Source organism: Chinchilla lanigera, unplaced genomic scaffold, assembly GCF_000276665.1.
Source record: "Chinchilla lanigera isolate Chin_1 unplaced genomic scaffold, ChiLan1.0 scaffold00005, whole genome shotgun sequence".
Classification (NCBI taxonomy): domain Eukaryota; kingdom Metazoa; phylum Chordata; class Mammalia; order Rodentia; family Chinchillidae; genus Chinchilla; species Chinchilla lanigera.
Window position 1 is genome coordinate 37,143,286 of NW_004955406.1, and position 21,755 is coordinate 37,165,040.

At 54.5% G+C, this 21,755-nt stretch overlaps 1 protein-coding gene across 8 annotated transcripts in view; it reads right to left on the minus strand.

Moving 5' to 3' along the window:
* The window catches only part of Kif21b (kinesin family member 21B), a 48,376-nt gene that overhangs the window by 4,118 nt on the left and 22,503 nt on the right, over window positions 1-21,755 (minus strand). For 2 of the 8 annotated variants that reach the window (XR_001236848.1, XR_001236847.1), the window contains exons 14-35: window positions 20,858-21,049; window positions 18,811-19,010; window positions 15,557-15,664; window positions 15,091-15,159; window positions 14,384-14,616; window positions 14,042-14,189; window positions 13,655-13,849; window positions 13,458-13,559; window positions 12,284-12,449; window positions 12,034-12,085; window positions 11,820-11,877; window positions 10,874-11,079; window positions 10,720-10,794; window positions 8,962-9,075; window positions 7,291-7,329; window positions 5,055-5,191; window positions 3,889-4,069; window positions 2,782-2,946; window positions 2,397-2,514; window positions 1,611-1,781; window positions 862-1,061; window positions 243-432 (exon numbers count right to left, since the gene is read on the minus strand). Coding sequence is in view for 3 of the 8 variants with exons in the window: in XM_005375156.2 (XP_005375213.1) it covers window positions 862-1,061; window positions 1,611-1,781; window positions 2,397-2,514; window positions 2,782-2,946; window positions 3,889-4,069; window positions 5,055-5,191; window positions 7,291-7,329; window positions 8,962-9,075; window positions 10,720-10,794; window positions 10,874-11,079; window positions 11,820-11,877; window positions 12,034-12,085; window positions 12,284-12,449; window positions 13,458-13,559; window positions 13,655-13,849; window positions 14,042-14,189; window positions 14,384-14,616; window positions 15,091-15,159; window positions 15,557-15,664; window positions 18,811-19,010; window positions 20,858-21,049 (2,929 nt within the window). In the remaining 5 variants the exon portion in view is untranslated. The remainder of the gene's footprint in view (window positions 1-242; window positions 433-861; window positions 1,062-1,610; window positions 1,782-2,396; window positions 2,515-2,781; window positions 2,947-3,888; window positions 4,070-5,054; window positions 5,192-7,290; window positions 7,330-8,961; window positions 9,076-10,719; window positions 10,795-10,873; window positions 11,080-11,819; window positions 11,878-12,033; window positions 12,086-12,283; window positions 12,450-13,457; window positions 13,560-13,654; window positions 13,850-14,041; window positions 14,190-14,383; window positions 14,617-15,090; window positions 15,160-15,556; window positions 15,665-18,810; window positions 19,011-20,857; window positions 21,050-21,755) is intronic. The other 6 variants (XR_001236851.1, XR_001236849.1, XM_005375156.2 and 3 more) reach the window with 4 other exon arrangements.

Below are 21,755 nucleotides of genomic sequence, written 5' to 3' on the forward strand. Positions count from 1 at the left end.
TGCTTAGGGTAGACACGTGCCGGGCAGGGGTGCCCAGTGGGGTTCTTCTCCTGGGTTTTCCTGCTGCTGTTTTTATTTTGTCCAGGCCTGAATGCTCCCCTCCCTCTGCTTCCTGCCACTGGTACCCTGCCCTGGGCCATGGCCCACTGTCCATGCTTGGCAGAGGGGTGGGTAGGGCAATCTCTCTGGGCCAGGCAGGGTGTGAAGGGAGAAGAGGAAGAAAGAGTAAAATAATCTCATACCGTCAGGAAGCAGCTCAGATCGAAGTGGGGAAAGACAGGGAAAAGGAAAGAGGGAAAGAGCGAGAGAGGAGACGGGAAAGACGGGGAGGGTCAGGGCAGGGTGGTGGCGCGGCCCTTTATGGCCAGGACCCGGCGAGGAAGGCAGGGGGTGAGTCCAGGGACGTAATTCCACAACTTTACCCGGCAGTCACTGTGTGGGGAGAGAGGCGAGGCACAGAGGAGAGGATGACGACGGGACGGGGCGAGGGAGAGGAAGGACATGGTCGGAACAAGAAGGAAAAAGAAGAGACCGTCTGAGTGGCACCCCTGGGACTGGGGGCCTGGGCACTGCCTGCACAGGGGACCAGATATGGGGCTCAGGAGCTGTGGTCTGAGGGAGACAGGGCTGCTCTGTGATCTGAGAGCCACCTGGACAGGGTGGGGGCAGGATAGCGTGGAGACAGTGGGCAAGTCCTGGCCTGGGGCCCAGCAGCTCCCTGCTCCCGTCTGCCTCAGTGCCCGGCACACTAGCCAGGCACAGAAAGGAGGGCACCGTGGGTCGCTTCCTGAGCCTCCCAGATGTCCTGCCCACCCAAGGGAAAGGGCTGGAGCAGAGGCAGCTCCTCCACGCAGCACCCACCTGGAGGCTGTGAAGATGTGCTTGGAGTTGGTGCAAATGGCGTTGATGGGGCTGTCGTGGCCCTTGATCTCTCCAATGGGTGTGAAGTTGTCCACATTCCAGACCTTGATGACACCCGCGCGGCAGGCGCTCAACAACATGGGGCGGCCTGGGACAAAGGCCAGGGCACACACCCAGTCCTTGTGTGCATTGGGGATTTGCTGCAGTGGGGAGGATAGGGGCTGGTAAGGGCTGGTAGATATGAAGAGGAGGGAGGGACCAGTCCTGGGGCCCCAGGAGCACACGCTTGCTGGTGGTGGTGGGTGTTACTGGGCTCCCCTGGCCTTTCCAGGGACAAAACAGGCCTCCCTCATGAGCCAAAGGCAGTCTGTGCAAACCTGGGCCAGGGGCGTCAGGGCTCCAGAGATAAGGCCTTCTGTCCTGGTCCCTACGTTCAAAGCTAAGAGTCTGCTATGGTGAAGAAGCCTTCAGCTGTCAAATGGCTTAGGACAATGGAACTGCTCTTGGGAAAGGACACTTGTGGGCTTTACTTTTAAACCCAAGGGCTAAGAGCAAAGCCTTTGCTGAGAGCAGGTGCCTAAGGTGACCTGCAGAAGCAGGGGAGGCTGCAGGGGGTAGGGGGCAGGGACAAGCATGCTTGGGGAGCTCTAGAATCCACTTGCCTGGGGCTCTGTCCTGGCCCACCATACCCTTCCCTTCCCTTCCCTTCCCTTCCCTTCCCTTCCCTCCCCCTCTTCCCTCTACCTTACCTGGATGAGCTCCTGCTGCTCCAGGTCCCACTTTTTGATGCCGTTGTCCCTGGAGCCACTGAACAGGATGTCTCCCTGGATGGCCAGGCACTCGATGCCATCATAGTGCGGGGGCTCAAAGTTGTGGGTCGGGCCAATGGTGCCTGTCACACACTCGCCCAGCTGGAACATCTGTGGGAGGGGTGGGGGAGGGGCAGGAGCCAGGTCTTGGCACTGCTGTACAAATATTCACCATCTTCCTACACCCAGGTCCCTTGTGCAGCTCCCTTCAAGTTCCTAATCACACGCAGTTTCCGCCTGTGCGGCCAGGCAGCACCCAAATTGGTGCTGTTTGTATACTTTGCCCCACTCCCATTTATCTGCTTTGTTTCTTTCTTTCTTTTTTTTTTTTTTTTTTTCTGGTGGTACTGGGGATTGAACCCAGGGCCTTCATGCTGACCTAAACCCTCAGTTCTTTATTCTGTATTTTGAGACAGAGCCTTACTAATACACTAAATCGCCCATGCTAGGCTCAAATTTGTGATTCTCCTGCCTCAGCTTTCCAGAAGTGCTGGGATTACAGGTGTATGACACTAGGTCCAGCTACCTATTTATCATTTTTGGACAAAGCTGCATTCTGTAGCTCTCTGCATGTACCTTCCTGCCTTCTTTCGTGCTTTCTTCAGCAAAAATCCCCAGAAATCCTGTTATTTCCATGAGTCTTCCCAATGCAACAGAAGATAAAGATGGAAGAGAGTAGAAGAAACAACCCCCGGCCAGGCCTTGGAGCTGAGAGGCCCCAGGTACCTTAACATAGTGGTCCTTGGAGCCAGTCACCACAAGATCATGCTGGTTGGCAGTCTGGGTGACCGTCAGGCACATCACGGGGCCAATGTGACCAGTGAGCTTGCCAATGGGCTGGAACCTGCAGTGGGGTGAAGGCCCACCAGGAGTGGTAGGTTGTAGGGGACCCTGGGTGAAGGGGGTACCTGTCCTGGAACAAACAGGGCTGACCAGAGTATCCCCCACCCCCAAGGCAAGATCAAGAACCTAGACCTAAGCTTCCAGGAACCCCAGAGGTCTCAGAGCTGGCAGTTCAGCAGCATGGAGGACAGAAGGCAGCTGAGGTCCCGCCCACCCTGGGGTTTGTCGTCCCACTCTGAGTTCCAGGATCTCTGGACCCAGCACTGACCTGCTGAGCTCCCAGATGCGCACGGCATTGCCTGCGGCAACATACAACATGGTGCCCGAAGGGCTGAGAGCCATCTGGTTGATCTGGTGCTCCCCCTGGGCACTGGTGATGGCACGTGTAGAGGTGGCAGCACAGGCATCGCCTGAGATCACCTGACCCGAGGACCTGCCCAGGGGAAGAGAGAAGCCAGAGGTCAAAACCTTTCCTCCCTGTGGATCAGCAAATCCATCAAACTGCAGTCAGGCCAGCCCAAGTGACCCACTTTTCCTAGGAAGCCTTCCCCGACTGACAGAGGGTCAAGGAACCAAAAGGAAGCTGCTTCTCCACTCCCAGTGAGAAGCATCCCATGTGTCCTGCGGGGGTGACTGCGCAGGTGTGGAAAGGCTGTACAATCAGGGCAGGAGCCTGAATCTTGTGAAATCACTTAAGCTCTCTCCTCTATGAGAAGAGTAGTAATACCCATTGTTTCCTCTTTTCCTAAGATGTCTTTTTCCTAAGAGCAGTTCTAGCTTTATAGAAAGACCGAGCGGCAGGTGCAGGCATTTTCTGTGTACCTCCTCCCCCAACACACACAGCTTCACCTGATATCAGCACCACACACCACAGTGGTGCCTGTGTCCCAACTGACAAACGGATGTGGACACACTTTGCACTCAGGTCCATGATTTACAACGGGGCTCACTCTTGGTGCTGTACATTCTGCGAGTTCAGACAATGTACAATGATAGCATCTGCCATTATAATATCATACAGCATAAAATACTGCACTAAAAACTCCTGTATCTACTTCTGAAGGATCAAATTAAATATCAGACTGTGGCTTACCAAGCCCATGTAAAGACAAAACATGACTTTTCCAGGGGGTCTCTCTCACCCTGCTTCCCAGCACCTCTTTTGGGATCCTAGAACAGGACTTGAGGGGCTGGGACAGAGGTGGGGGTCAGGTAGGCCCCAGCTTCAACAGTCTGCTGCCCCAAATCCTGTCCTCAATCAAGGGCTCTCAAACCCATGGCCAGGCTGTAGAGGATCACTTGGGCTGGGCAGTGTTGCCCCAAAGCAGCCTGTTACAGCCCACCAGTGGGACAGGCCGAGGGAGTGGACACTTACGTGAGTGTCCGAATGCACTTGGCTGAGTCCCGAATGTCCCACACCTTGATGTAGGAGGTGGACACAGAGAACACAAGCCCTGAGTGGCTGCAGTACTTGATGGAGACCACGTTGTTGGGGTGGCCTTTGAGAGCTGCGATCTCCTGCCCAGTGACCAAGTTCCACATCTTGCAGCTGCGGTCTGTGGGAGATGAGGAGGGGAGGGATGTCAGCCTGTGGGGACAGGCAGTATACCCTACAGGGCTGCCAGGATGAGCAGGGAGTGACAGACATCTAGAGGTGGATGCTCCCATCGAAGGAAGAGAAAACCACAAACAGAAGTACTCGTAACAAACTCGCAGAAAATAGTAAGCTGGTGAGAGTACTAAATCAGGATGAGTTATGTGAGCACTGTCAAGGTGACCTGCGCTAATAAAATTCCTCAGCTTTTGGTGTTTGTTCCTACAAATGCTAATACTAATGAGCAAGCAGATCTTATGGGAAACCTTGGGATCAATCAATCACAACTTGATTGACAGCTACCTCTCCTTCTGAGATATACAAATGCTTATGCTTCTATTACCTGTGTCTACTATAGACTTGTTCTTTTCTGGCAGTCAAATTTCTATTTCTTCTTTTTCTTCTTTTTTTGCAGAGGGGAGGAGGAGGGATACTGAGCTACATTCCCAGCACCCCCTACACATTTTTAAAATTTTGAGACACAGTCTTGCTAAACTGATCAGAATTTGAACTTACAATCCTCCCGCATCGGCCTCCCTCAGTGTTGGGATTCTGCTGGTCACATTTCTGCCTGCACTGCTGTGACAGTAGGGGACTGTGGGGATTGTGCTGTCAATCTGCTTGTCTAAAGGTGCTGGGTAAGGTCATCGGGGCAGTGGTGGTGGGGACTGACATGAGCAAAGGCAGGGTGGGCCCCTGAGAAGTTTTTAGGGAGGTCTGGAAGGAAGTGCTGAGTGGAGCCAGCCAGTCAGGTCTGAGGAAGGCGGGCAGGGCTGTGTATGGCAGGAGTCCTGAGCTAGTTAGGAGGTAAGGGCGGAGCAAGTTGACCCCTTGAGCTATGCCTCCTGCGGCTCTGTGCTCAGTCTCTGTAACAGCCTACTCTGACAAGGGAAGTCGGGGTGGGTGGGAGAGCCTACACCTACCTGGCCTTTTAGGGCACCACGTACCTTTGGACCCTGTGAAAAGCAACTCGTCTGTGGCATCCAGGCAGAGGATGGGCTTGGTGTGGCCCTCGGCCATGGAGACGCACTGCAGCGGGGCTGTTCGAGCACCCTTTGCTCCTCCGACCGGGGTAATGATGCCCCTTCCCAGGAGAGAGGGAGAGAGTACACCTGTCAGCCAGGGATGCTACAGCCAGGCTTATCAAGGAGCATGGGAATGGGTCAGGGCAAAACGGGATGAGGGCCTCATGATGGAGACTCCAGGACCTCTGGCAGAAGTCCACTGAGGCCTAAGAGTGGGAAATTCTGTGCTGGGTGAGGACAGCCTCTCTTTTTTTTATTGTTGTACTGGTGATAAAACCCAGGGCCTTTACACTGAGCTATATCCCCATCCCCGTTTTTATAGTGAGACAAAGTTTCACTAAGTCACTTAAGTTGCTCAGGCTGCGCTTGAATTTTAAAGATTCTCTTGCCTCAGCCTCCCAGAGTACTGGGATTAGAGGTGTGTGCCAACGTCTGGCTAAGGGCCTGTATTTATAGAAATCTGCAGTCACTACCTTAAACACTTATGGGGAATAAGCTCCATGCAAGGCACAGAAGGAGAAGCAGGCATGGCCGTGCACATGAAGAGGTCCCATCTGATGCCACCTGACCCAGAAACCTGAGACAAATGCACCTGGACCTCTGCCTGCAAGGCACAGGCCGAAGGGCTGGAGTAAGCCCCTGCAGCGCCCATCAAAATCTTCACGCTGCTTCTATCAGCAAGTATGAGGGGTGGGAGCAGAGACACTCAGGCCGTCACCCTCACAGACAGCTGGACCACCATCCCTCTATTTCTATAGGCCTGCGTCTGGGGCCTACGGCTCCCAAAGGCAAGACCCACGAGCACACGCATGCGCACGTGCACACCCCTCCCACAGGCTCCTGCTGGACCAGCGCGGTCAAACCATGCCTGCCATTTACGAAGGGACAAACCCCTTTAGGGCCCCAGCTCAGCCTGGGGTTAGGAGGTCGGAGGCCTCTCTGGAATGAGGCCCTGTGGACCTGGAATGGCACCTCCTTGTTCCCCACGACTCTGAGAGAGGAAATGGGGACAAGCCAGGTAAGGGCATGCACTTTTCAACAGCTGTTTCCTGGAGGTTCTGAGGATTTTTTTCTCCTCAGCGAGGGTCTTTTGCAATGAGAGCCTGTCTGAATTACGTCTGAAATTCTTTTTTCAAAAACAATACTGTTCCTGACAGTGACACTATGGCTGAAGGGTTAGAAGTGACCAGAGTCCCCCGGCAGCACTTTCACAAAGGCCCTATGGACTTGCCCAGGGAACCTGCTGGCAGCCAGGTACATGCACCGACAGCTCCCCAAGCCAGCCCTGCTCCCCACAGGGCCCTCAGCCTGAGACTGCTGCGAGGATGTGTGCAAGAGAAACGGCTCGCTTGGACGAGCAAGGCTGGCACATGGTGGCAAAGCACAGGAGGACTGATGAACACCATCCCTGGGCTGGAGCAGCTCACAGAGAGCTGCGGGAGGGCTGGCGGTGCACACCCCACGGACAGCCATCCTGCTCAGGAGCTTGGCCCCACGGGTCCTGGGCTGGTCCTCTGTTGTGGAGTATTGTACTAGGCTGGCTGTGGGGACTGGGCTCTCCTTGTCCCCCAGGCTGAGCGGGGAGGGGATGCCTGCACAGCCCTGCACCAAGACATGTGGGCAAGAGGTGCTGCCACTCTGGGTGGCCCTCTCAGGGCCAACATCTGAAAGGCTCACTCCACTGACACAAGCTAAGTCACAAGGACCCTGAGCAGTCACCAAACCACCCAACATTTCTCAAATGAACAGGAGCCCAGCTGGTGCCTGGGGCATCCAGTGACTCTACTGCCCTGGGACACTCAACATAGCTCAGCTCTGGCCCCGGCCACCCCAGGCTTCCACGCTCTGCTCCTCCCTGCCCAGGCCAGCGGGGGAGAAGAGCATAGGGCCAGCCACAAGCAACTTTGTCCCCACCCCAAGCCCCCAACTCCAGCCAGTCCTGGTGCAGTCAGAGGCCAAGTGGCCCCCTTGAGCGGGAGGAACCATGGGCGGGAAGAAGTGTCAGGACGGGCATGGGACAGAGGGAGGCAGGGTGCTGGGAGAGGGCGGGCCGCATGCTGAGGACAGGTGTACAAGCGGGGAGGGCCGGTGCAGCGGGAGGCAGAGAAAGAGAGAAGAGAGAGAAGAAGACCAAACATGAGAGACATTCTGTGTGTACCTCAGGACCTCCGACAAAGAGGAGTCGCTGTCATCAGACCTGGGGAGGGCAGAAAATTAGCTGGATTAGGGGAGAGAGGAAAACACACAGGGGTGGCGGAGGTGGCAGGGCAGCAGCAGTGGCAGGAAGGTCAGAGGGCGGTTATTCTCACTGAGGAGCTGAGCGGAGAGAGGCAGAGGGAGGAGGGCCTTCAGGGGGAGCAGCAAAGGAGGTGGGGGTGGGCTGGCCTGGGAGTGGGGACACTTTCCCAGGAGTGAGCCACTGGGGTCCCTCACTAGCAGGTGGGGAACAAGGAGGGTCACAGGAGATGGGGGAGGCCAGACCTACACTCGGGGACATGGTTCTGGGGCTCCCCATTGGTTCCAACCTCTCTGGCTGCCCTGCCCCAGCAATGCCCGTATCTGCCCAGGGCAGAGGGAGGCCATGGCTGCTTGTACCCTTCCCTAGGAGCTGGCTTCTTCCAAGATTTCCTCAGGGCCCACCTTTTTACAAAGCCCACTGTCCGCAAAGGAGCCCACTGGGACCATGCTGAGAAGCGAGCTTTGTATCACACATGGGTCCTGAGATGTAGGCCACTGGATAGGATCAAGGAGATCACCAGTCTGGAATTCAAATCCTCACAAAAAAGGGAGCATCCCTGGCAGCTGTAATGGTGCAGGGAGAAGCACACCCGACGGAGGCCTAGTCTCTGTCCACAGCTCCAGCCAAAGCCAGAGCTAGGGTGGGTTTAGAGAAAGAGGGTATCCAGGGTACTGGGTCTGACCCCCAGGCTCAGCATTCAGGAAGGGGCCTTTCTGTGAGGAGGTGGGCAGGCTGAAGGACACCAGGTATTGGACAAGCACTTTTCAAGGACATAGCATTGTGTCCCTTGCAGTAGGTGAGTTTTTAGTAAGCTACGGAGGGCCAGGGTTGGTCCTGCTGTTTAGGGGAGCACAGAAAGGAACACAGAGAGGACGGGGTCCTTCCCTTTCCCCCAGGCAGAGTCCCATTGTTCGAGACATGGGGAAAGTAGGAGGATTCTTTCTAGGCTCTACTCAGCTGCTTTCTAGGTGAAAACCCTTGGGCCTCCTCTGTGGGCCTCATTCCCATTGTGTGAGACAGGGAAGACAGTGTTCCAGGCTGATTTACAGTTCAAATGAATCATGAATGGGGGAGCAGGTGGTATAACAAGGTGAAGGTGCCTCTTGAGTGCTGGAATTGCTGTTAACAGACATTACAATGAGCAATTACAGTTTAGTAACAGGAGCTTTAGGTACAGGTTAGACTGGCTCTGTCTGCTGGACAATGCACAAGGAACCCGGGGCATTGTTTGAAGTGTTTGTGGTTGGATAGAGGGAAGGAAGGAGCTTCAGATAGAAGCAAAGAGTCAGTGGGGGCAGAGGACAGGGGCAGCTCTGGGGAACCTTCCAGTGTGTCCACCCCACACAGCCATCACCTTCTAGTTGGCCCTCCCCCATCTTGGTGGCTTCCTTCCTGCCTTCTCCTGAGGTCCCAGCATGCTTAGAGGAAGGGAAGGCCCACAGTCAGGACAGACAGCAAGGAGTGCCAGGACCTCATGACTCAACAGGGCTGGGGGCTGCCAGCTACTCCCACTTGGCTCGACACGGCCTGGCCCACTAGCTCCCTTCCCTCCTTGGGGCCCTCCGTGGCCACCCCCAGCCATGCTCTCACTTGTCCAGCGCTGACCCCTGGCTCTGATTACTGGTAAGGCGAGAGAAGACATTGCGGTCATTGCGAGGCCGAGTGGGAGGGGATGAGGGAGGTGTGAATCCCACGTCTGTGGACCTGGTGAGTGGGGACAGAAAACACTGTCTGTTAGTGACTACATGTCTGCCCACAGACCCACACTCGGGCTGTCCTGACGCTTTCTGTCTTGGCCATGAAGCCCTCGAGGCCAGGCCGGCTGCACAGCCATCGCAGAGCACAGTTGCCAGTCCAGCTGCTAGATGCCCTTCTAAAAGTCCATCCTCACATTCGTGTAATGTATACTTGGGAATTTATCTACTCATTGAAATTCCCACACCAATACTTCCTGGTGCTTTTTTTGTATTATTCTTGGACTTATGTAGAAAAATTTCAGTTACTCTATACATGTTTCTTGCAAGGTCATTTCAGCTCTGATACTAGAAACAAGTACCCTGTTCATGGACAGTTTAGTGCCAGATTTTATTATATTTTTGTGCTTTCTCATGGTGGTTTTGAGTTTTAAAATGGTCCTCAAACACAGTGCAGAAGTGCTGCCCCAGCTGGTGATGTAGCCCAGTAGTATAGCACTGTCTAGCTTGCACAACGCCCTGGGTTTGATCCCCAGGGCCATTTAAGTCAGTCAGTTAGTAAGTAAATGAATAAATAAAATTTGCTGGTAGCACAGCTTTGTAAATCCAGCACTCTGGAAGGCTAGGACAGGAAGACTGCAAGTTTGAGCCTTGCCTGGACAATGCTGTGAGACTTTGTTTTAAACTAAAAATTAAAAATGGGTGGAGGATGCGGCTCAGTGCTAAGGTTCTTAGTTCAATCAACAGTATCACAAATAAGCAAATAAATAAACAAACACTCTCAGATCCTGTTCTCTGAAAAGCTGTCATTAGATTCAGCCAAATCCTCTCTCCTTCTGGAGCACCATCACAGGTTTGACCCAAATCTTGCGGCCACAACTTAAGTATGTTCTCTCAGTTCACAGGTGAAGCAGCAGTCCGAAACACCAGGTATACAGACATCCTTTCAGCTCCTCCCCATGAAAACAATTCTGCAAGCCAGTGTCATGGGTGTCTGTCCAGGTTCTGAGAGGAAGGAAGGCTGGGAGCTGGAGCAGATCCTCCCCCTGCCTCCTACCAGGGCAGACAGTAAGAGGTCAAACTGAGCTCTGCTTTCTTAGTTTAGCTGTGTGACCTGAGGGAGCGACCAAACCCCTGAAAATTAAGTGCATGACCAGAGGACCCTCACGGTCACCTTGCCATGTGCAGAGGCTCTGCGGGGCCTGGTTCATGTGTGCCTGATCCCTGGAGACTTTGATGCTCTGCACTGACCTCTCCGGTTCTTTGAGTTTCTCTACTCCTTTCAAAACAGGAGACCTTAAAGGGAGTGGAGGCTGCCAAGGACCCATGGTCATGAAAAGAGGCTGAAGCATATCAGAACAATGGCCAATGAAGCTACTACAAGCAGCCCACACTGAATGCACATTAGCACATAGTTTTTGGCATGTGACCTGGCTACCCGGTTCCAGGGGCCTAATGAACATCGTCTTCCCTGAGCCTACCCCTGACAGGGTGAGGAAGGGACCATGGGTGAGGCTGAGTGACTCATGGCCAGCTAGCCCAAATTAGAAAGCTTACATTACAATGAACTACAAAGCACAACCTCAGAGCCACGCTATCATCCAAGGACTAGGCCAGTCACGACTCTGGAGAAGATTTTGGAACATGCTCTCACCTGATGGGCTGCCCTCGATCATACGACTTCCTCCGGGTCAGAGGGGATGTCTCTGAGCCTCGAGACTGCCGGGGGCTGGAACAGAAGGGTCCAGTGAGGCCAGGCCCTACTTCCTGCCCCCTCCCCCAACCCTGTAGTTCTGCTGCCTCCTTACAAAGTGCTGCCCCGGGTGGGCAGGCTGACAGTGCGGGAGACCTTGTCCCGGTAGTAGGGATCTCGGATGGAGAAGCTTACTCCATCCTCTTTGATCTCAACAAGGGAGGCCAGGGACTTGGTGATGTTCTTGGTGGAGATGTCCAGTGGGGGTCCCAGGCACTCAGCCGACACAGCCTTCATTTGGGCAGACAGCTTGGGCTCCCCCTGAAGACAGAACGATGGATGGAGCAACTTGCCCAAAGGGGATGGCTCATATTAGGGAGCCACTGGAATCCTAAGGAGGGAAATCATGCCACTTGGCCTAAGGAATAGGAGTCCATGGAAGGATCCAGCAGACATCACCAGGGACTGTCTTCTGTGCTGAAACCCAGAGAAATGTCTACGGCCATAACACAATGAACACACCTGATCTCGTTTGACATCTACAGAAACTTAGCTTGTTTTACTGCCTTTAGTTGGAGTATGCAAAACACAGAATGCCCACATGGACCTCTTCGCTGGTTACCAGCTAATCAGATAACTCACAACTGTGCAACTCAGTCTGCAGTTTTCCCCTTCCCTTTTTAGTAACTCAGTTCTGTCTAGTAACTGATCCCTTGCTGTCAAGTAAACTTCTTATTGTTGACTCCCAGACAGTTGAAGCAACTATCTGCCGAAAAATTAATCAGGTAGAGAGAGTTAGGCTTTGACTCAGGGCAAGAGGCAGAGTCTTTGAAAGTGGGCATCTGGATATGGTGATGTCACTAGAAAGCAGAGGCTGACAGTGGCTTCCTTCCATCTCAGAAAAATGAGCTGTGTAGCAGGTTACACATCTGGGTGCCCTTCCCAGCTCCCTGTCAGATCCTTTTTGGCACCTCCATTCCAGCTTCAGCAATGTCAGGGCAGGACCGCGGTTGGGGTCAGAGCATAGTAAGATGGGGAACAGGCTGTGGGACGGAGCTCACCTTGAACTTGAAGTCATCATGGCTGGTGGAGCCTTTCATGGTAAATGACTGGGAGAAGCTGAGGAAGAAACACAATTTAGGATCCTAATAGCCTACCTTCTGGTTCTCTGGATCTTAAGACTTGTGAGTCCCAAGGGGCCCCCAAGTCCATGCTCAGCCCTGGGACCTTGTGGCAGCCCAGATTCCCCATGCCTCACTCCCAGGTGGGACTCACCTGCCCTCAGAGAACTCTGAGACCTCCTCGTCAGTGCTGGCGTAGCCGTTCTCTGGGAGGGAGGGAGGGAGGAAGGGAAGAAGGTTGGAGAGACCCCATGGAGTGTGGGAAAGGGGCAATGGCTGCCCTCCTGCATCTCGCCCACCGGGCAGGCTCCTGAGGAATTCTGGGGAACTGACCACCCCCAGCACCTAGGGTCAGCAACAAGGAGTCCTGGGAGGCATGAGCCTTTCTCCACACCTCCACATACCCTGCTGCACATTGTAGATGAGTGCCTGCAGCTCAGGGTGCGCCTCGGCCTTCTCCCTCAGGGCATCTAGGAGCAGGTGGTTCTGGGAGGACCCCGCCATGTCCGTCTGCCTCAGTCGCCCCTCCAGTAGCCGGATCTGGGCCTCCTTCTGGGCTACCTGCAGCCCCTGAGGGAAGGGAGCAAGGCCTGGAGTTAGCCTTCCTGGCCTTGGGGGAATCCCCGTTCTCTTTAGCTCCCATATTAGTGCCACTTTAGTAGAGGTCACCTTAGGATACACCCTGTCATGGACTAATGTGTGTCCCCCAAACTTTTTATATGGAAGTCCTAACGCCCCGTTGCTTCAGAATGTGTTATGTGGAGACAGGGCCTCTAAAGAGCTAAATAGCATATTATGAGATCATAGGGCTGGACCCTAATCTGCTAGGACTGGTGTCCTTATGGGGAGAGATTAGCACACAGAGGGAAGTTGTGTGACAGCACAGGAAGGGGCAGCAACCATCACAGCCACAGAGAGAGGCATCAAATAAACCACCCCTCCCACCATCTCGACCTTGGGTTTGCCAACCTCTAGACAAGAAATCACTGTGGCATTGGCTCTTTGTAGCACTTTGTTATGGCATGCTAATACAGTTCCCTGGGACACAGAGCAGAGCTGATAGGAGTCACAGGAGGCAGTCAGTAGGTGCAGCTGTCCCCAAGACTCAGCCCCAGGAGGGCAAGAAGCACATCCTCCAGCCAGAGACAGAGGAGAAGAGCCCAAGAAACCCCAAGGGACATCTGATGTTCTGCCATAGACACTCCTGGGCAGACTGGCCCATCTGGCTCCTGCTCCTCTACCCTGACATACACATGCAGCCCCACCCCCCACAGACACAAGCCCAACCCTGCTGTGGATGGGCATGTACCAGACACACAGGGTCACTTCTAATTGAGGCCCTGCTGTGTGCCAAGTGCCACAACAAGACCCTTACATGTATCATCTTGTTTAAACTATGCAGCCAGCAACAAGCTTGGTATTGTCATCTCCCCAGTTTTATAGCTACAGAATCCAAAGCTCAGAGGTTAGCGGCTTGTCCCAGCCTGTGAGTGACGCAGGTGAGGAGGAGCCAGGCCTGTGTGCTCCTCTGTGAGGCATCTGCCCTGGGGCCCCTGTGCAGGTGAGCTGCCCACTCACCTTGTCGATGGACGCCTTGAGGAAGTTGTCCAGCAGGAGGCGGGCTTCAGCCAGAGAGCAGGAGCTGATGACCACTGACGTGTCTGTGGAGTCCAGCTCCTCCTGGGACCGGGAGGCAGGGAGCTCTGTCACCTGGGGCTGCCATGCCCACCCACTGCTCCCACCTCTGTTCAGGCCAGGCCCAGTCCTGCCGGCACCTTGGTCTCCTCCAGCTGCACAATGGTGGCCTGGCAGTCAGTGATGCTATCATTGATGTAGTCGATATTGGCCGCCAGCACCTCCATCTCCTCAGCCAGCTCCTGCAGCCCCTTCTCCTCCTCTGGGCTCTCAGCCTGCAGCCGCTCACGCTTCTTCCGCAGCGCCTCCTGCAGGAGGAACAGCTCCTCCCTTTTCTGGCGGGACAGTGATGCAGGAGAGGTTTCAGGGGCTGCGTGGCCCTACCCACAACTTCCACCCCAGGTGTTTGCTCAAGGTCCCCCGGGGCTGAAGGAGGAGAGGGGAGAGGTAGAGGAGGAGAGGAGAGGAAGTCAGAGGTGACAGAGGACAGGTGGTAAGCAGGAAGGGAGAGAAAGGGAGGCGCCCACCTTGATGAGCCGTTCCATGTCGGCCTCCAGGTTGACGATGGTCATCCTCTGCATGACGATGTCAATGATCCTCCTCTCCAGGGACTGCCACTTGAGCCTTGCCGCCTTGCTGAAGCTCTGGCTGGCCCCTTTCTTCTGGAACTTCTTTCTGGGAGGCAGAGGCAAAGGTGATTGAGCGCGATGTGACTACTCAGCCTCTGCAGCTGTGCTGAGCCCTCACCCAGAGCTGACAGCCCCGGGGGTCCCAGCGCTTCCCAAGCTTCTCTCCCTCACCCTGGTCCTGCCTACCACATTTCCACACCCTCTGCCCACACAGGCCCGGGCACCCCCAGCCCACCTCACCTGGCTGGACGGGTGCCATTGACTGTGCTGGCTGGATGGTCCCCCAGGAAGTAGTTGATTTTGCGGTTCCACTGGCGCACAATGCTGGAGACAGAGCGGGCCCCCGACTCAGCCTCAGAAGAGGTGGTGCTGGCCGACACCTCAGCCCCTGAATCCTGCAGAGGTGGCTTCAGTCCTGAACGCCCTGCCACCCGCTCAGACATGGGCTTGGCCAGGCGCCGCAGTGCAGAAACCTGAGGAAGAGGCACAGGTGGGCAGGGCGGCCTGCAGCCGGCTTGGGAGGGCCAGGCAGGGAGAACAGAGGCCGCCCTTGCTGGCCCTAGCTTGGAGTGTAGACGGGCCAAGAGGTCGCTGTCTGAGGTGAGCTAAACACAAAAGAGATTGCCATCTCTTTTTTAAGTGATCAGCTCAGGCATTTGGGGACAGTCTGCAGTCTGCCCTCTTGCTCTCTTACTGAGAAAGGCCCTTGTCACAGGCCTGACACTTTGGACATGACTGTGTTCGCTGAGTGACGGAAGGAAGAGCCACAGCACAGGTAGTGGGCTCCCCTCTCCTCCCAGTTCTGGCAGAACAAGGACATACTGCCCTCACCCCATGTCTAGGGAGCCGGGGCCCCTAAAGGAGCACAACGAGAAAACGCACCAGTGCGTATGTTCCCGTGCATGCTGCCTGGGCAGGGGCCCGCACCCGCTCCCTAGAGCACTCACCTCCTGGGTTTTCCTCCTCAGGACAATTTCCTGCTGCCGTTTCTGGGACTCCAGGGCCCGGATCTGAAACTGTGGGAAAGAGAGGAGAGCGCCATCCCACCTCAGGCACTGACCCCTTTCTGCAGGATGGGCACAGGCTACTCAGCTCTGCAGGTAGAAGCCTGGGTTTCCCGGGTGGGGCAAATCTCATGCTACCAAATTGTTGATGAAATTTGAGTGAGCTCCCTGGCCAGAGGTTGCAGTGGGGGCCCTGCAAAGGCAACTGCCATGGCCTCATCTTCCACCACAGTGAGGAATCGGGCTGGAGGGCTCAGCCTTGCCATGCCTCTCTGCGGGGCCTGAGACATACGTTCTGCCCTTCCTACAGGCTGCCCTCTACTCCAAGCACAACCGTGACCACTTAGGACAGCTGGAACTGGGGTCCGCCTGGGGCCTGCAGCTCCAGGGATCCTTCCAGGCCCCTCACCTCTTGTCGCCGCTGCTCCTTCTTGAGCTGAGCAATCTCTCGGTTCCTCTTGGTCTCCACCAGCCGCCGCCGCTGCTGCTCCTCTCGCATCTGCTTCATCAGGGCCACCTGGACAGAGAGGCAACAGAGTAAGGCAGGGCTGGGAAACAGTGGCCCATGTGCTCCAGCGGACAGCTGGCTCTGAGGACGCCAGCCAGGTGTGGAAACCTACCTGGCAGCTCGGGCTCAGGGCTCAGGGCTTTGGAATGGTTCCCCCCTCCGCAAAAGTTGAAGCTACCTGGGCAGCCTGCTGACAGGAGTGGCCTCACAGCCAGCCTTGTGGTTCAGGGGCTCCCACCCTACAGGTTCCAACCTTGGGCACCACCTAAAGCCACCATCCTGGTCTGGCTATTCTAGGACAAGCTGAGTTGCTGGAGGCAGGTCATCCTTGCTCCTCCTGACAGCCTGAGCGGTGAACAGGGCTGAGGTCAAGGTCAGGGCTGGATTCCAGAGCTAGACTCAGTGACAGCAATAAAAACTACCATTATTTATTGAGAACTGGCTATATGCCAGCACCGTCCTCCTGACAATCATAGGAGAGAGGCCTTATTGTTCCTATTTAATAAACAAGGAAATGAGTCTGAGAAAAAAATTACTTACAGTCATAAAACTAGTGATAGATGGCCAGACTTGGGGCCCAGGTCATTCTACCTCCCCAAGCCATCTCTTCCTACAGCCCCAGGCAGGGATGGCACCAAGAGAGTTCACAGCAAGCACAGATTGCCTAGATCCTGGAGTTCTCCAAGGTCTGGCCAAAGGCGCACAGAGCGCCATCAGTGCGGCTGGAGATGACTGGATGTGCTAAGAAGCCACTGTTCCTGGGTCCTGCAGCATCTTCCTCCTATTGCTGGTGCCAAAGTACGCAGCCTTTTTGACACTTTTCAAGCACAGGGGGCAGGAGAGTTAAAATAGAGGCTGGTTCTTTCTCTGCCACCCAGGTCTGGGACATTACAGGGAATATCATCATCCTGCCTTGCTCTGTGGTCAGGAAAGAAAAAGTATTCAGAGAGGCAAACAGGCAGCCTCCAAGAGAGCTAGTGGCCCCTGGGAGGGCAGGCTTGGGAAGGGGGACTCTACAGAGCAGAGGCAGGCTCACTGCTGCTCAGTATCTGGGGATCCAGAGTGAATGTTCTTCCAAAGGCCTGGGGCTGGGAAGGCCAAGTGAGACCCTTGGCTAACAGTGGGCCTGTGAGCTCTAGCATACCTGCTTCCTAGGAAGGTGTTATCTACGTCTTCTGGTAAAGGCCCATCTGCCCAACTTGCATGTGTGCCCAAGCTCTGTGGAGGTCACCAGGGAGGTGACGGTCTCAGGATGGGTGAGTATGTAACCATGCTGAAGTGGAACCTGAGACCGGCATTGCTCTGCAGCTCTAAAGTAGAAGGCAGTGTGCCTTTTCCCTAGGAGACCCCGTGTGTGGCTGCAGGCCCAAGTCAGATCAGTTCTGTGGATCGCTGGGCCCCCTTGCTGGACAGCTGGGGAAAAGAACCTCAGACAATGGCCCTCACAGCATCTGGTTAGAATCCTTGGCTGCTGCCCTCTCTGCCCCTCCAATGGAAAACCTGGGCCCCTGCTGGGGCACCCCTAGGACAACCTTAGGCTGATTTCCAGCCCTGTGCTCACAAGAGCACAGTCATGTGGATGGAGCTGGGGCTAGGCTGAAGGGCCTCAGCAATCCTGAGACAGACACACATAATACACATGCATCCTTCTGACTTTCAAATATATCCTGAGCAGTAGACTGCTTTTGCAGGCTTCAGAACTCTATGAGAATGTTCCTTTATGATGCTCTCCACAGTCATGGCCAGCTGAAGTGGGAGTTGGCCAGAACAGGCTGGAGCCACCCTGCAGAAGCATCAGGCAGGAACCTCCTGGGAGAGAGAGTGGGGACAAATACCAGAGAGCACAAGGCTATCCCAGGGACTGAGGCAGGAGGCACAGGCCATGGTTGAGTATGCTGCAGCTCCCTCTGTTCCCACGCTGCACCACTAGAGGGCGCTTGGGGCCCGGGGGAACCTGCGGAAACGTGTTGGAAGCCTTTCAGTGTGACATCTTATCCATCAGTGGATGCACGGAAGTAGAAGGTGAAAATGAGGTTCCTCGTGGCCAGTTCAGGCCAAGCTGGTCTGAGCACAATGGGCAGAATTTCCCTACTCTGATCAGGCTGATGGACCTGTGTCCCAGGCTTAGCCTACCCAGGGGAGGAGGCTGGCCAGTGACAGCTGGGAGGTCCACCTCCCCGAAGGGTCAACATCATTGAGCACTGCATCACCTCTTCCTTGAGCACACGGTCAGCTCCAGCGGATCCAGCAGTGAGGCTGCAGTGGTTGATGGCCCCAAGGATGCAGATCCCTATCCCATTAGCCCAAAGAACTGCACAGGTCCCTTTCTTGCATCTTTGTTCCCAAAGCCAGGCCTCCAAAGCCTGCTGGGGCTACCGCCAGTGCTACCTTCTGTAGGGGTTCAGGGCTGGGGAGAGCTGGGGTACACCAGGGGCTGATGGTCAGAGCAGAAATACCCAGGCAGAGATCTTTGAGCCCCAGACAGAAACTAAAACATACTTGGACGCTAGAGGCACAAGATCTGAGCCTTGAATCAGGACCTCCAGGGCACTCCCTGAGCCCTGGAGATGGGAATGATCTGAGCCATAGCAAAGCTGAAAAGGCAGGCACTGTGCCATGCAGAACACACAGCAGACCGGGAGGCAGAGGACCGGGTGTGCATTCTAGCACTACCTCCTAGCAGCTAGAATGACCTCTGAGCCTCACTTTCCTGTACCTAAAATGGGAAAGACAACCAGGCTTCTTTCAAGAGGTCCTCCCAAGGTCTCAATGTGACCAGGCATGTAAGATGACCAGCCTAGAACTTGGCCACAGCAGTAATAACACACTATGATTTCACAGAAGAGTTGCACCAAACCAGAGGCCTCACCTTTGCTTCCTGCATATAGAGACCACTGTGGTGCAGCTTCCCACCACGGGGGCAGCACTGAGCAGAGTGGGCCCCCTCCCGACCATCCCGCATCTGGGCCATGCTTGGGGGAAGGATGCTGCATCATGGAGAATGCACTCTGCCAAGAGAATAGTGTGCATGGCCAGGAAAGGACTGAACCAAGCGATGCTGCTTGTTGAGAAGAAAATCCACCTTTGACAGCACTGATTATTTTGACACAGAAAATGGATTCTAAGATTTCTGCTCCTCACATCCTCAGCCCTACCTTGGCCTTCTTCATCTCAGCCACCTCTGCCTGCAGCTTCTTCAGCTCCCTCTCATAGCGCGACTGGTTCTTGAGGAGCCGGGCATGCTCCTTCTGCGCAGCCTGCAGCTTCTGCAGATCCCGGTTCATCTCCCGCAGCCTCTTCTCATAATCTGCCTTGATCTTGTTGGCCTTCTCCTCCGTGTAGCACTCCATGGTGCCTGAGGGCAGCAAGGATGGCCATCAGCACTGCGTGCTTGAGTGTTCCCACTAAGTGTGGGCTCAGCAATGGGGGAGGCTGGCAGCCTGGGTTCTAGTCTCACTGTGTGAGCTCGGACAAGCCACCCATCTCTGGGTGGCTTTTCATTTGAACAATGAGGGGACAGAACTAGTAGATGCCCACACCCCTTCCCGCTCTAATATTCTATTGGAATCTGAGGGGTGCTCCATCTTGAGATCTCTGAGCCCCTGGTCCCCAGCTGCCCATGAAGGTTCTGCAGCCCACTCATGCTGGCTCGGTTCATGATCCAGCGGGAGAAAATGGCTGGGGCCAGTGGAAAGGGAAAGAGTTAGCAAGAGAAGACAGAGGGATGTGAGCTGGGGCAGAAGGAATAAACTGATTCTCTATTCTAGACCTGCCAACAGTTGTGTCAGATGGAACAGGTACAAACCAACTCCTGAATCCACCCTCACCCTTCATCTCAGGTAACATTATCACCTCTGTCCAGAAGCTCAGACTCTGAGACATCCTTGGCTCCTGCCCGCTTCACTTCCCCACCCAGGCATCAGTGAAACCTTTTAGCTCAACCTGTAAAATACTCAGAATCCAACCATTCTCACCACCTCCTATCACAAGCCACCTCTCCCAGGATCTTTATAACTGTTCCTAAGTGATCACCAGCATCCCCTATGCAGCAGCTAGGATGATGTATCTGTAATGTTTTAAAATTTTACATCAGGTACTCCTCTCAAAATTCCACACCTTCTCATGTCCCTCAGAATGTAAGGCAATGTCTTTCCTGTGACTGACATGATCTGAACCATGCTGGGCCCTTGTCACTCCACCAACATGCCAGGGACACACCTAGCCAGGTTCTGGGCATCTCCTGCACTCTCTGCCTAGCATGCTCTTCTTATGGCTCAGCCTTCTCTAGCACTGTCTCACCTTCAAGTTTTTGCTCAAAAGTCACCATCTTCTCTATGAAGTCTTCCATAATCATCCATTAAAAAACCTCAACCTAGTCCCCAGCACTCTATCCACCCTTGCTGTAAAAAAATCATACTTGTTACCCTCTGACATACTAGAGGTCCTTAGTTTCTGCCTCTCTCCTCTACAATGTACACCCCATGAGAGCAGAGATTTGCACACACCAATGTCGTCAGCATCTAGATTAACATCTTCTCCACAGAGGCATTCAGCAAATGTTTGCTGAATAAGTGGATGAAGGAATGAACAAATGAATAATCGGATGTGTGGGCTGGGGAGCAGTGTGAGGAGGCAGGATGTAGTGAGGAAGCAGATAAACTGTTCTCAAGGAACTGAATGCAGAAGAAAAGGCTGGAAGGTATCATGTTCATATGCCAAGGTGTATAAAGGATTAAAGAATTCAAATACATAAGATGATAGTTTAAAAAAAAGATGAATTTAAAGTGTAGCAGAGGAACTAGAGTCAGACATAAGAACTTTTAACTGTGAGCCAAAGGGCCACAGTAGAAGGGCCTGAAGTCCCCTACTCAGAAGGTCAGGTACAACCCCAAAAATGCTGCAATGCATTTGAAAAGCAGCACCAGGGGCTGGGGATTTAGCTCAGCGGCACAGCACCTGCCTGGCAAGCGCAAGGTTGTGAATTCGATTCCTGGTACCAGAAAAAAAAAAAGAAAAGCAGCACCAGAAAAGCAAGCAGATCCCAGGAGCTGAGGCTGGGGCTGGGGAAGCGGTCTAGATGTCCTTCTCACCCGGCTGGGTCCAGAGGTCGACATCTGCCTGTCTCTGGTGACACGAGACCCTAGTGCATCCCAGTGTAGTTTGGCAGAGGAGGACTGGGGGAAAGCGGGGTCAGGGGCTCACTGAGGTTCTGCAGCACACGGTCGCGCTCCAGCTGTGTATCACGGATCTTGTTCTGTAGCAGGATCAGCTTCTCCTCATACTGGTGTTTGAGTGTCTGCAGCCGCCGCTGGCTGTTCTCTAGCTCATCAATCAGCTTCTGCTTGATCTCAATCTCACAGGTCAGGTCTGCCAGGTCTGCCTGGAAGTTCACCTCTGTAGGGTCCAGGAAAAGCCAGGCTCAGGCAGGCACCACTCCCGGGGAAGAAAGGATTCTTCTGGCCAACCGTGATCAGTCAGTGTGACCAGAGGCAGGTGACCAGAAGTGACCAGAAGTGGAAATCTCATGCTGGGTAGAACGGTGCCAGGTGGCACACATTTGAAAAGAAAGGCAGATCCCAGCTAGGGCTTGGGGGTGGGTTGTCTAGACATCCTTCCCAACCACTGGGCTCAGAGGCCAACACCTGCCTGTTCCGGATGACATGGGACCCTGCTTGGGTGGAGGAGGGCAAGATGATTGAGAGCACTTTGCAGAGCTGTGGACCACAGCAGAAGGGACAGGCGACCCACTTAGGGGCTGGGTCTTGGCATCAGCTGGGCCTGTATCCAGTGCCCTGCTCTGCATTGACTAAACGGGAGAGGCATGAACCTCTCTGAGCATGTTCAGTGGTGACAAAGGGAAACCCAGCACCTATACACAGGACAGAAGCGGGAACTCAAAGTGCCAAGCCATGCGAAAGGTACGCACATAAGTGCTCAGTAAGGATGTGCCGCCATTGTTACCGTCATCACTGTCCTTGTGGGTTTTTGACCTAGGAGATCCAGGCCCTGTACAACTGCTACGTCTGAAAACTCAAATGGCCCTGACCCCACCCAAGGGCATCTGAATTTCCTCTGGGCTGAGCTCTGACTGGCAGGCCCA